The sequence below is a fragment of the Giraffa tippelskirchi genome, chromosome 7 (genome assembly GCF_054371585.1).
Source record: "Giraffa tippelskirchi isolate mGirTip1 chromosome 7, T2T-mGirTip1v1.2.pri, whole genome shotgun sequence".
Classification (NCBI taxonomy): Eukaryota; Metazoa; Chordata; class Mammalia; order Artiodactyla; family Giraffidae; genus Giraffa; species Giraffa tippelskirchi.
In genome coordinates, this window is record NC_137281.1 from 149,840,814 (window position 1) to 149,855,207 (window position 14,394).

The window sequence follows — 14,394 nt, forward strand, 5'->3', positions numbered from 1 at the left end:
ACATTAAAAGTGCTGAAAGACATATAGCAACAACCAAGAATTCTATGGTCAAAAACAAATCTATCTTTCAAAAGTGAAAGTGAAATAAAGATGTATCCAGGTAAACAAAAAACGGAGACTTCATTGCTAGTATACTTGCCATATAAGAAGTACTAAAAGAGGTTCTATAAACTGAAAGAAAGTGGCAGCAGACAGTAATTTGAATCTTCATGAAAAAAAACAAAAAGTTCCAATAAAGGTGACTGTATAGGTAGTGATGAAAAGTATAATTAAGCATTTCTTTTTCTTTCTTCTTTTAACTGATTTAAAAGGCAGTTACATAAAATAATCTATAAAATTGTATTGTTGGGTCTGTAACATATAGAATTGTAATATATTTGACAATAAAACAAAAATGAATGAAGCTATGCTGGAGAAAGGGAATGACACCAGATGGTGTCATTTGAATCCACAAGAAGAAATAGAGACAGAGATGGTAAATAAGCTTAACTTTAAAAATCTCTATAAATATATCTGAGATCTCCTTGCTTCACTTCATAAAAAGACAGAAGTTTTTATAAAACAATAACTATAACAGTGTATTTTTGAGTTTGAAACACATATAGACATCACATGAATAACAATAATAACACAAAAAGGAGGAAGAGATGAGAGCATGTAAGAGTAAAATTTCTATGTCTTACTGGAATTAAGTTCGTATAAATGGGAAGTAGATTCTCATAAACTAAGATTTATGTTGTAAGCCCTAGACCAACCACTAGGAAAGAAGCTTTTAGTTAATTATATAGTTGTTGTTGCTAAATCTGACTTAGTCAAGTCTGACACTAAGTCAAGTCTGACTCTTTTGCAACCCCATGGACTGTAGCCCACCAGGCTCTCTCTCTGTTCATTGGATTTCCCAGGCCAAAATACCGGAGTGGGTTGACATTTCCTCCTCCAGGGGATCTTCCTGACCCAGGGATAGAACCCACATCTCCTGAATTGGTAGACAGAATCTTTCCCACTGAGCCAACTGGGAAGCCCAATTATATAGTTAAGAATCATCGAAGACATTAACATAATATGTTAGATATTCACTTAAAGCAAAAGGAAGGTCTAAAAGAGGGACAAAATAGGAGATCTGTATAAGTATTGTTATCTCAGCATTTCATGATGAAGTCTTTCAATACTCAGTAATCTGATAGACTTTAGATCAAGTTAACGTTCTTTCTTTAGACTCATTTTCCTTCAAATTAGTATTCCATTCATGGTACCCCTTTTATTTGAAATGTTTTAAGCAAGTTAATATGAATTCTGAAGCAAATTTATTTTCAGCTGATTTCTATATTAAATTTTCTGCTTCATCACCTTCCCCTGAAAAACACTATGTTAATAATAGAACACACTCACCAAGATACACACAAAGGTATACACTGAGATCCATACTTCATTTTGTACCATTAGATGCTTAACTACACACTCACCTTATATTTATTCTCTGCCACTACCAATATTGACATAAAGATGTATATTCTCTCACTACATGTATCTAGAGGGATAAAATTGGCCATTACTTTTGGAATTATTTAAGTTGAATGCATCCAAACAACCATTTCATGGCTCACCAAATGCCTTCACACCTTTTAAAAAGGAGTGTGCTTGAGTGCAGGTATCTATAGTAGAAAGTCATAGTAGTAACTAATGGTGTTCATAATCATAAACACACGCAGAGCATTGTGCATAGTAATGTATAACAGGATATCATTTAGAAATTTGTATCATTGGACTTCCCTGGTAGTCCAGGGGTTAAGCCTCTGCAATTCCGCCACGGGGGGCATGGGTTTGATCTCTGGTAGGGAATTAAGATTCCACATGCTGCACTGTGTGATGAAAAAATATACTAGGTTTCAGTGAACTTCTTTAAAAACAAACACATAAATTTCTGTTTATGTAATTTTATATGGTCATAAAATACAACTTTGAATAATGGCATGTATGTATATATCTGCACACATGTACATATATGTACGCATACACAAGAATATCACACACTGCCTTGAAGCATTATAGATGTACTTTGGGTGCTAAGAAACATGGGTGTGCTTCTGGTATAACTCTCAAAATGTGGCAGAATCATCAAGTATACAGCTGTGAGAATCAGACTGCCTGCATTTAACTTCTAGGTTTGCCATTTGTTAGATGTGCAACCTGGTATCTATAAACTATAATAATAGTGTCTTCTTCATGATGTGCTTGTGAGGATTAAATGCCTTCTTAATGCATGTAAAGTCTTAGAAAGTGCAGGCAAATGGTTTAAGTGCTCAGTAAATTTTAGTGATCATTATTGATCTTTTGGTCTGCTCTTTCAGGAGATAGAAGTTTCTCTCACATCTGGAGTATGTGTTCTATTTAGATTATGCTTCTCATCTAAGAGCAGATCTTCAAAATATGTTTTCATTTTGATGGTGTCTATTACTGTCCCACCTTTATTTGTGACCCTTAGAGTTTGCAGATTGTAATATACAACTATTAGCATGTCATGGTTTTTACCTGGGTGATGGTTGCTTCCCAGGGATGACAGGTGTATTTATACTGTTTTTCATGCACCTTTTGTGTGTCATGTAAGTAAGGATGGGGGTACGATGATGACACAGACTATTTTGAGAACCTTCCGTGGGGTCTGCCCAGTCTCTCCAATCTGTTCATGTTCCTTTTATACAGGAAGACAGAAGATGTTTATCTCTTTGTTAATCATTCATTTACTTCTCAGTATCTACCCAAATCTGTTGATTTCATTGTAATGTCAAAGCACCTTTGTATAACTATTCTCGAAATATGCTTGATGCTTCTGTTAAAGTTTGATATTATCTGAGCATTCCCCTATTTCTTTCTTTCTTATATATGGAGATACTGTTTTGTCTACCTATCAAATCTGATGCCATCATTTTTCATTAAAAACTCCACCCATATACCAAGACCAGTTTCAGAATAGCCCATGTACTCTACTCACATGCATGCTATAGCCTCTGTCTTCTGAATATCCCTGGCTTTATTGATACAACTTTGCTGGGTCATTTAGCCATTTTTAAATTCTAGTATGGTTATTTGTGTGCACTGATTCCGTCTTCAAGACAGGGATCTTGTTTGTTTCACCTTTTGAACCCTCCATATTGCGTATGTGCTCAGTCGTGTCCGACTCTTTTGCGACTGTAGACTGCCAGGCTCCTCTGTTCATGGCATTTTCCAGGAAAGAATACTGGAGTGGGTTACCATTTCCTTCTCAAGGGGACAGTGTGTATAGGAAAGTAGCAAATTTTTAATAAGGACCTCTTCAATGCCAGGAACCGAGCTCAGGGATGCTTGGCTTCATGGGAATGTGAGTGATGCTCTTGTCCGGTGTTCTTTAAAAATATTTGCTCAATGAATGATTCAACAAATTCACATTTTGAACAACATGATGCTACAGGATAGGCCCTGGACTTGGTATTGGATATACTGGGTTAAAATCCAGACTGTGTGACTTTGGGATGATAATACCTACCCCCCACCGTGAGCTATGGTTTTCTGTTTGAAAGTAGGAATAATAGACCCACCTTGTGGCATTAAGTGAGATAACATATTGGAGGGGCTGGAGGGCTTGTAACCAAAGTTTTTGTTTAGATTGGCAAAAAAGGTGAGCTGCTCCTTTTCTTATAAAAGGAATAATAATAAAATGACTGGTTTTCGAAGATGTCCTTAGCTTTTGTTCTTGTTCTAGCCCTGGCTCTTTCAATCTTCTTTGAAAGGGCTGAGCAGACTCTCACGAGGCCTGGCCACTAGGGATGCTCTGATGCCTGGCTATGCTGCTCTTTCCTCTTCCCAGCAGCACTCGGCAAGTATGTATTTATTTGCTGTGGTGGTTATAAACTGCTCCTTCTCTCAGGTTCTTCATGAAATACTCACAGGTCTCAAGTTTAGTGTCTTGTTTGGCTTTGTCATATCTACAGTGTAAGAAAGAAAGAAAGTAACAAAGTGAAGTCGCCAAGTCGTGTCCAACTCTTTGCAGCCCCATGGACTGTAGCACCGCCAGGCTCCTCTTTCCAAGGGATTTTCCAGACAAGAATCCTGGAGTGGGTAGCCATTTCCTTCTCCAGGAGATCTTCCCAACCCAGGGATTGAACCCAGGTTTCCCACATTGCAGGCAGACACTTTGCCAACTGGGCCACCAGGGAAGCTCAGAATTACAATTACTACCATCTGTGAGGACATTTTCACTTCTGCAGAATGACTTCACATCCGTTATTTCATTTGATGCCACTGGTGAGTCGGTGAGCATGGTAGAGCAGGGACCAAGGCCACCAGATGTCCTTTGCAAAAGAGGAAATAGACCCTCAGCATTTAAGGGGTCTAGCTTAAGGGTGGTAATGGAGATTGAGCAAACGCAAGCCCCAGTGTTAGTTGCTCAGTCGTGCCCAACTCTTTGAAGACCCATGGACTGCAGCCCGCCAGGCTCCTCTGTGCATGGGATTTTCCAGGCAAGGATACTGGAGTGGGTTGCCATTTCCTTCTCCAGGGGATCTTCCCTACTCAGGGATGGAACCTGGGTCTCCTGCACTGCAGGCTGATTCTTTACCAACCGAGCCAGCAGGGAAGCTCCCAAACACAAGCCACCTGTCTACAAAGTAGGCGCATCTCCATTCTACCCTGCTTACCTGGAAGCAAAGGCAAACGCTGACATCCGTCCTCCTAACCCTCTCTTCCTTTCTTCTCTGCAGAGGCATCCATCCTGAGCTACGATGGCAGCATGTACATGAAGATCGTCATGCCCATGGTCATGCACACCGAGGCAGAGGACGTGTCCTTCCGCTTCATGTCCCAGCGAGCTTACGGGCTGCTGGTGGCTACTACCTCCAGGGACTCTGCCGACACCCTGCGTTTGGAGCTGGATGGGGGGCGTGTCAAGCTCATGGTTAACTTAGGTATCGTATGAAGTACCCTCTGCCACTCCGTTTGGGCTTGTCTTCCCTTTCTTTTCTGATTTTCATTGGTTTGATTGAATTCTTTGTTTGTTTCTTGAAAGTTAGCTGCTCACCTCTTGTTTAATAGACTGAGGATAAAACCCAACAGCAACAAACACCTTCTCCTTGTTTCTGCATGAGGTTTTTGATGTCAATTTCTGGTTTCTGACAGTGGTGGTATTTCTTTACTAGACGATTCGTTTTCTAAGTTTCCTTTCTTGGTTTTTTGGAATCGTTTAGCTTTGTGTAAAACACGCTACTTTGGTCCATCTTTTGATCAATCCCATTCTCATTAAGTCCAGCTCCTCGGTCACCACTCAAAACAGTCAAAGTAGAGAGAGGGGACAGGGCAGGAGATGGAAGCAAAATGGGAGGGTGGTGTTGGAGGGAAGCCACATGAGTGGGATGAGAAATGCATTGTTTGAAGCTCCACAAGGATCAGTCACATGGGAAATTCTAGTGGCCTTGACAACACTACTATCTCCTTGTACCTTCTCCTAGTAGGAAGGAGAAGTCACATTGTTTCTGTGGTCCCGTTGGGGGAAAATTCTCTGCGTTTAGAGTCTGACACAGAGGGACAGTGTGTCTCCTGATATGTATCTCCTTCTTCCATCCTGACATTCCTACCCCCATTCAGCAGTCCTTTTTATAAAGATGATTAAGTCGCACTGTTACCAGTCACTCTATTCTCATATAACACATTTCCAGTTTTCCTTCATGTTGAAAAATTGGCGATTTCAAATTGTAACTTTATTGAGAAAGGACCTCTTCTTCTACTGTAATTACTTATAATAATACTTTGGAAATTCCTCTTTTTATGGCCTCGCATTCTTTTGGGCTACTGACCTTGGCTGAATTCTAATCAATATGCTGTGGAAAGTGGGGACCTCTTGGTTTTTGGAAGGAAAAAAAAAAAGTAATCTCTATTTCTGTTGAGTCTACTCAATAGAAAGTCAGTGCCTTGTGTTGACAGGATCAGTGACAGAGCTGAGTTCAAACTTTCTAAGCCTCTGATTGGTTTGAGGATGTAGAATATGTTTAGATACACAACTCCTTCCTAAAGGTGTCCTTAGGATGACTTGTCAGAGACGTGGGGATGACATGGTGGACACACGTAGCAGATACAAGATGGTCCAGAGTCCTAGATGGCCTGCTGGGAAGGTGGGAATCCATACCAGTCTTAGCTGCTGTCAGGTCAACTGGTTACACTTGAAAAGTGCCTATTCTACAATCCTAAAATCTCTAGGACACAGAAGACTGTTTTGAGCAGTGGCTCGTTTAGTTGTGTCTCTTCTTTTTTTTTTTTTTTCCAATTTGCAGCTTTTACACTATGATGCCCTTTTTCTTTTCCAACCACATTTGATTTCTGTTGTCAGTGTGTCTCCTGGTTTTTCTTTTGTGTACGTGTGTGTTTGGTTATTTTGGGTTTTGTTTTTTTTCTCTTTTGCTGGATCTTTGTGAGTGTTCTTGAGTTTTCTAATCCTCCCCACCATCAGCCATGGTAAATCAAAAGATGGTATTCAACCCTTCAAAGGCCCAAAGCCTGCGGCCCGCATAGCAAACAGCCTTGAGAACAGACTGTACTGAGCAGCCTACAGGGGCTGGCATTCCCCGGTCCCCTCAACCTTCCCCTCCCTGCACCATCCTCCCCACCTGAAACCACCCAACCAGAGTGCATACCTGAGACCAACCACCAGTAGCTGGCTGTCAGCTTCTCTGAAAAACAACAGAAAAAATTAAAACCAAGAACAACCCCTCCTGAACCCAAATGAAAACAAATGTGACCTCCTACTTAGCTCCCAGAAAAGAGAATTTAGTGTCAATTTTTAACCATCTATTTTAAGGTAGGAGAGAACCAGAGACATAACAAATATTCAGCCCTCCAGGGTGCTAGGGAAATGCACATTGCCTTTAAGCAGATAACTCTTTTTTTTTTTTTCCTTTTTAGATGTTGTTTTGTAAGATTAGAAGGCCAACTGTGACAGGTCTCACATTTTAGAAGGAAAAATGGAAGTGGAGGGAGATGAAAGGGGATGATTCAGAAAGATGAACAGTTTCTCTTTCTCTCCCTGTCTGTCTGTCTCTCCCTTACACACACACACACACACACACACACACACACACACACACACACACACGGAGTGCATTTTTAAAAGACTCAGCTCTCGCCTCCTGGCTCCTTTCTGCATGTGATCAGTGTACCTCCTTCTAGGTTGAGGCATCTTAGGCAAGACAGAGCGAGTCTGCCCTGGAGAGCACTGTGCTCCTCTAGGAACAGTGGTGACTTTTTTCTCTGAAAGGTGTGGTTCACCACAATTACTACTTTGAATTACATAGCTTTCTTTCAACCATAACATGGAAACTAAACTTAAATTCCTTGAAGTGTACGTACACACTCCATACTCATGCTTTGTTTGAAGGTTCTGTTCCCCTACCTGCCCAGGGTATACCCCTTCATAAATGCTTTCTTTCCCCTAGTCATGAATTTGTGTTACCCTTTTTTGATTATAGTAGTAAACATCTCCAACAGCGTGTGCATTTATGTACAGAATTCCCATCACTAATTTTAGATGATCCCTCCCTCCATTTAAGTTATGTCTCTTTTCTAGCACAGGCACTAATGATATTCCAGTTTATTTCAAATTGTTCACACATATAAACTCATGATATAAATGTCTGTATTCTTCTGCTGTAATACATCTTCTAAATGTCAAGGAGACTAGGCTTTTCCAAGGGTCTTGCTTTCTGAAGATGGCCGGCTGTGGCAATAGCAGGCATGGACAGTGTCCAGCTAAACATAGCATGTTTTTTAAAGCTGTGAGGTTGACTATTGACTAATCATATTTTGATCTCTTAGTATTAAAACCTATAATCACAATTTTAATATTATAGTATTTTTAAAGATTTAAAAAACCTTATTTTAATCCCACAGTAAGTTTGTGAGATAAATCAGTTAAATGTTTTTATGATTGCTTGATAGACATGAAACAAAGTAGGTCACTGAGGTAGGACTACCCGTGTTTCTAAACTACTCGAGCATCCTGGGTTATCCGTTACCTCCACAGATCAATACTGTGGATCAATGATGTGACGGACTTAATGACTTCTGACTGCTTTCTTGATGGTCACCTTTTACACATGCGCAGAAGACATCTTTTGCCTTCATGCTCAGTTTGAATGGAGCCAAAAAGTCCGTCAGCATTGGTGCAGCCTCATTCATGGGCCTGCAGAATCCTCAGCAAGATGCAGGCCACCCTTCTTCAGTGGCAGAGGCTTGTAGGCAGTGTCGTGCAGCTTGGTTAACTGCATTCAGATTCTCCAGATGCTCTCTCTCTTTGGAAGCAGAGAAAGTAGGTCACAGAGGTGGGACCACCCATGTTTCTAAACTGCTCAGTCATCATGGGTTATCTGTTACCCAAGCAGAGAAAGTACTGCTGCCTACTGTATCCGTCACTGAAGGCCCACAACTCCTAGAAATGTTCATCTCTTCCTTGCTCAAACCAAAGCTCATCAGTATAGAAAATAACATTTCTCCTTTTTAACTAAAATGAAACAAACAAACAAATGAAACAGAAGGAACATCATACACACACATCCACATCCCTCAAATACATGCCAAGACTCAGGCAGAGACAGAACTTCAGCTGCTACTGGAGATCTAAAGGGGATTGCCTTGCCAGGACAGTTCTTCTGATCCGTTTTTCATTAAGGAGTACATCCTTACTAGCAAGACCACCCTCTCAGACCCTATGAACAAGGGGCTGGGGTAGATTTTTCTTCCAAAGCGTATGCTTCAAGTAAGGTAACAAAATCATTCTCCACTTCTCAACTGAACATACCCAGCTGCTTGCTGTCTTGAAAGCTCCAAGTCCTCACGTTGATTTAAAGACACCATTCAGTTCATGGGACCACTTGGATGAACCCAGAAAGATGGGCCCGACCCAGCACTTCTGCCTAGATCAGGTCCTTGACAGAGACGAGATCCTCAGCGGCACAGAAACCCAAGCGGAAAGCCACTTTGTGTTCAAGGTTCTCGGGTCTGTTGCTTTAGGCTCTCTCTTTCCCTTGCCTCCTCTGAAGCGTGCCCACACACCTGCTTCCACGAGGGAAGGGCATCTCTCCCGCAGCTGAGACCTCGCTTCCTCCCCCTCCCTGACCCTCCTCCCTGGTCCCCACCAGGGGCATGGCCTCCTCTGTCTGGTGATCGTACCAGTTGCTCCAGGGCTGTTTGCTCCCACTTTTCTGTTGCGGTTGACGACACATGACAAACCTAACCGCACGGAACCAAACCCAGATTTTTCTCAAGAGATGTTCTGGGGGACAAATTAGCTTCCCGCCCCCGCCTTCCTCAGAATGCTTGGGTGTCATAAATTGCTCCTATCTGGACTCGCATAGTTTTATTCTGCCCCGTCAGTCACCAGTGGTTTCTCTCACACTGACTTGCTTAAAGTGATTTACTTTGGGACATTTAAAAGGTGGCATTGTCTTTCCATAAGCCCTCCAAAACTACTGGGTTCACTTTAGCTAGAAGAAGAGCACAGTTTCTAGCTGCATTTTTTTTTCCTGTAATTTTCTCTCTTTCCTTGATCATTTTCCTTTTACCTTTTAATATCTGGCTTTAAACACATTCTTATGTGAATCTTATCATCATAAAAAAGCAAACTCAGGTTCAGGTGGGCAGCCTGCTAACAGTGCACCTGAGACACGTCTCTGACCATTCTGCCCAATCACCTGCCCGTTAACTCTGCACTTGACCTTCTGTGCCGTGTGTCCATGACTCCAAACAGATGCTAATAAAAGGATAGATGCTCTGATCTCTGGCCCAAGATACCTTTTTTGGTGACCAGAACTGGAAAAAATAGCCATCTTTTTATTCTCTCTATTGCCCTTTTTTTTTTTTTTTAAGGGATTTTCTCTCTTGAAGATGCAGGGTCAGAGGATGGAACAGGTCGGATATCAAAGGTGCCCAGGACCACCTCCCCATGCACCCAACTCGCCTTCTCCTCGAATGCTGTGGCACTTGATTCAGTCTGAGTATTCAGGCAGGAAGACGGAGATGGGCTCCATGGGGGGTTGGCCTGGGGGCCTTTGAAACCACAGCAGAGACCCCAGTCCATTGGGCTAACATCATACAACTCCTTGTACCCAGCACCTGACCCCACCTCTCTAAAATCTGGGATGGGTGTTTGTGCGGTTAGCTGTTTGCAAGTGGCCATTTTATGACAGGAAATGACCAGGTGGTGTTAACCCTTTCCTTACCTCTGAAGACAAAAGCAAGTCTGCCTATGTGAATTTCTATCGCATTTGGGGCCTGACTTAAAGAGGGTGGAGGGAGTTTGGTTTTAGAAAAAGAGAAAGGGTTAAATACTGCCCTGAGAAGCAAAATTGTAAAAAATGACACATTATGTCAGACTGGTGATATTATCTTTGGAATATTAAAACAAAAATTGTATTTTTGCTACTTTTAAAGAGCAATTTCAAGAAAAACCAATTATAGAGGGAAACAAAATATAACCTGCATTTGGTGGGGAAATTTTTGCAGTATTTTCCAAGTTTAACAAAATTAATATTTCAAAGTCCAGGTTTGCAATACTTTAATAATAATGAACAGGATTTTTGAAGGAAAAAATAAGCATACTTGGTGTCTATTGTGGATATATATGTATACCAGTATATATCTCTATATATATGTGTATATATGTGTGTGTGTGTATATATATATGTATCCAACTTTGCGAAACAATATACTGTACATATACACCCACCCTTAAACTTGTGCCTACTGTATATATATATATATATATAAAATGGCCACATTTCTTGCGTGTGTCTGTCCCCGGAAGGGTGGACTGATTGTTTTTGGATGTCTGCAGCTGTTACCTTGAAGGATGCAATTTCATCTTTCATTTATTTTTCCCCATCTAGACTGTATCAGGATAAACTGTAACTCCAGTAAGTTTTCCCTCAAGTTTCATTTTGTTCTTTAAAAAAGAAAACTGACTTTATTTTATTTACTGTTTTATGAGCTGTTTTTCATTTGAATTATTTTGTTTTTTTGACGATGGAGTTGGGGGAACGGGGGTTGACAAGGTGAGGGCTGGGGCGATGGTTTGGGCTGAGTGTGGCCGAGATGTGGTTTCTGGATCAAGGCAGGTCCTCTCTCCTTTCCTTGCATTGGTTCTGTATGCAGAAAAGGAGGAAAGGGTACCTGGCTAATGAAATAGCTTGAAAATGAATTGAAATGGTCATTTTGTTGTTTTGGGAAAATAACTCTCAGGGCTGGACAAAAAGTGTTAGAGCAACCATAATGCACTTCTCCACTACCAAAAGCTTCAGAAAATGAAAGCAGGGTTCATGACCCACAAGGTGGCTGCCAACTCTGCCATTTCTTTCCTGGCATTTATTGCTGTAGGGTTGAACTTTTTGCTTTGTTTTGTTTTTTGTGGGAGGGTGGGCACAGCATTGCTGTTGGTAATGACACAACATATTAACCACAGACTTGAGACGCGTTCATTTTAACCAAAGACTTGAGATGCATTCTAGTTCTTCTGAATGAAGAATAGCAGATTATTATTTTTACCTTATCCTATTTAAACATTCCACCTCTTGAAGAAGGATCTTAATGAGGAACAGGCCGAATACTACTCACACATCTCTTCCTTTGTCTGAGAAATGCACATTAACTTGAGTCATGAAATAGGAGAATAGAAGGAGAAAGTGGAAAGATGGATGTGAAGGAAAGAATAGGACCGGATGACAAAAGGAAGAAAGTAGGAAATATACTTTTGAGTCCTACAGCATGTTATATAGGTAAGGCAATTAAGTAATAATTAAGCAACTTGGATAATCGGTTAGGACGATTAGCTACAACAGGCAGTCCCAGCATTTCAATGGCTCAACAGAAAAGATTTCATTCTTGTTCGGTCAAAGTCGAATGCCAGTTGAGCAGCTCTCCTGGTCAGCTCTCTTTGAAGAAATAATTCAGGCATCTAAGATTCTTTCATGACTTGGATTCAACAGCCTTGGAGTGATTTCTTTACTTTCAGTTGTACCCATAGAGAACGGAGAGAGAGCTTGGGTGGTTACATGGTGTATTTTATTGCCTTGCCTAAAAATGCCATACATCCCTTCTGCTCATATTTTGTGAAATGTAGCTCCATCTTAAACTCAAAGGAAGCTGAGAAATATAGTCTTCGTGTGGAGCAGGAAGACAAAATTGGATTGATGAAGCATCTCAGTTCAGTCGCTCAGTCGTGTCCACCTCTTTGTGACCCCATGGACTGTAGCACGCCAAGCTTCCCTGTCCATCATCAACTCCTGGAGCTTGCTCAAACTCAGGCCCATCGAGTTGGTGATGCCGACCTGACATCACCGACTTGATGAAGCATCTAGCACAAATAATTCTCAGTATCATCTCTTCATTTTTTTCTTCTTGCTTTGCTAGTTTGTTTCTGTAGGAACAAACTCAAAAAAAGGAATAATCATTTCATTTACTTGTTTATCCCATCCTTTTAAAAATTTTAAAGATGTTGTTAGCTGGCTTAACCTTCTTTCTTGGGAGATACACTATTAAGATGACCAACTAATAAAGCCCAAATCCATTTCTTAGAGGCAAATGTTCCATACAAATGAACAACAAAAAGAAATGTAAAAAAAAAATCAATATAAACATCATCTTCTTAAAGTAGAGTGCTTTCTGCTTGTCTTGGCATCACTTTCAGTTAATTTAAGCGATGTCCTATTTTGCTGTGTTTAAACATTTCTAATTAGCCAGAAATTTCTCATGATATTTAGATCATTACAAGTCTAATTGAAACATCCATTTTCTCTGAAGACTGGCATTTTCTCTTTCTTTAAGTAGCTTTATTGAGATATAATTTCTGTACCACAAAATTCATCCATTGTAAGCCTGCAATTCAGCGATTTTATTTTTATTAAATTTCTAGGGTTGTCCAAATATCACCATAGTCACATTTTTGGAACATTTCCAGCACTCCCCAAATTTCTCTTATGTCCTTTTGCAGTTAATCCTTGTGCCTGCCCATTGTCCTACACAGCTGTTGATCTTTTGTCTCTATAATTCTGTCTTTCCTGGACATTTTATATAAATTGAATCATATAGCATGCAGTCATTTGTGTTTGGACTTCTTAAAAAACACAGTGTATCTATGGAAATTTTTGTCTTTTCATTTTGCATTAGTTTCCAGAAGAAACTAAATTGAAAGCTGAGCATGAAGGTAGGAAACCTCATCCAAAGTTGAAGCTGCCATCTTCTGGCTTCAGAGACTTATTTGCAGAGAAGAGAACTGAGGGAGCTATTTGATCAGGATGTCAGGGCCTGCTTATTGTGTTCTAGTCAAACTTTATCTTACATTTAATTCCATGTATTCTGTCTGTTTAGCCATGGAGAGTCATCACAAGAGAAGCTCCCGGGTTCTTTCTCCTGGGTAGATGATGATGATTCTTCAAGACACAGATGCCAGCAGATTTCCTAACCCTGATAAAAGATTTTCTATTCAGAGCCACTAAAACCAGCACTGAGAGGAAATGCACACAGGGAAAGATGTGTTTCCGAATTTGATCACAGAATAGAAACAGTAAGACGGGTTTAAATCAATATTTAGGTAAAGAGCCAAGACTGGATTTTGAAAATTTGATTTTGCATTCTCATGATAAATCTGTAACATACTAAGGAGGTTACTTTTGATGAAAGCATCAGAGAAAGAACACCTAGTGCCTGCTTCTTGCACCCAGGCTGAATAGAAACACACATGCGTGTGCACGCGCACGCACACACACACACACACACACACAAGTTCTTCAAACTAATCTAAGACCTTTAGTACTAAGATGGCTAGATATGTACCCAGGATAATGTAGAGTTATAATGTAAATGTGACACATTTTCTTGAAGTTAGTTTTACTTGTTGATTTGGAATAAATACTTGAAAGCAAAGTGAAATGATGCAGACAAATGAAAATAAACATGAACCTTATTTAATATGTAAATCTTCTTTTATGTTTTAAGAGAAAGGATAAGAATTCAAAGACATATAATTTTTATTGTGTATTTTATTTTATTGTATATCTTCTCTATTCCATTCCCAGCTTTATTGGCACTTGAGTGGAAAAGTTTGAGAAGATTACACAGCTAAATGCCGAGGTAAAACAGATAAAAGGGACTAGAACTTCTAAACTCCTCTTTTTAATGCACATGATATCAACATTCATAGTTCAACCTGTTACAGAATCTCAAGTTGTTTCTGTAATAGGTGTGCAGATCCTGTCTCTTATACAGTTTTTCACTGTAACAGTACAAGACATAAGATTGATTTCCAGCTGAGTGTGAGAAGGAGAGGGTTTCTTCTTACCCCTGAGATCCAGCTGCCATTTCAATAGCAGTCTTAAGGGGTAATGG

The 14,394-nt window shown here is 40.2% G+C and overlaps 1 protein-coding gene across 4 annotated transcripts in view; it reads left to right on the forward strand.

Moving 5' to 3' along the window:
• Window positions 1–14,394, forward strand: part of NRXN3 (neurexin 3) — a 1,799,700-nt gene that overhangs the window by 694,397 nt on the left and 1,090,909 nt on the right. For 3 of the 4 annotated variants that reach the window (XM_081510570.1, XM_081510571.1, XM_081510569.1), the window contains one exon: window positions 4,734–4,937. In XM_081510570.1, coding sequence (XP_081366696.1) covers window positions 4,734–4,937 — 204 coding nt within the window. Of the gene's footprint in view, window positions 1–4,733; window positions 4,938–10,901; window positions 10,929–14,394 lie in introns of all 4 variants that reach the window. The other variant, XM_081510568.1, reaches the window with a different exon arrangement.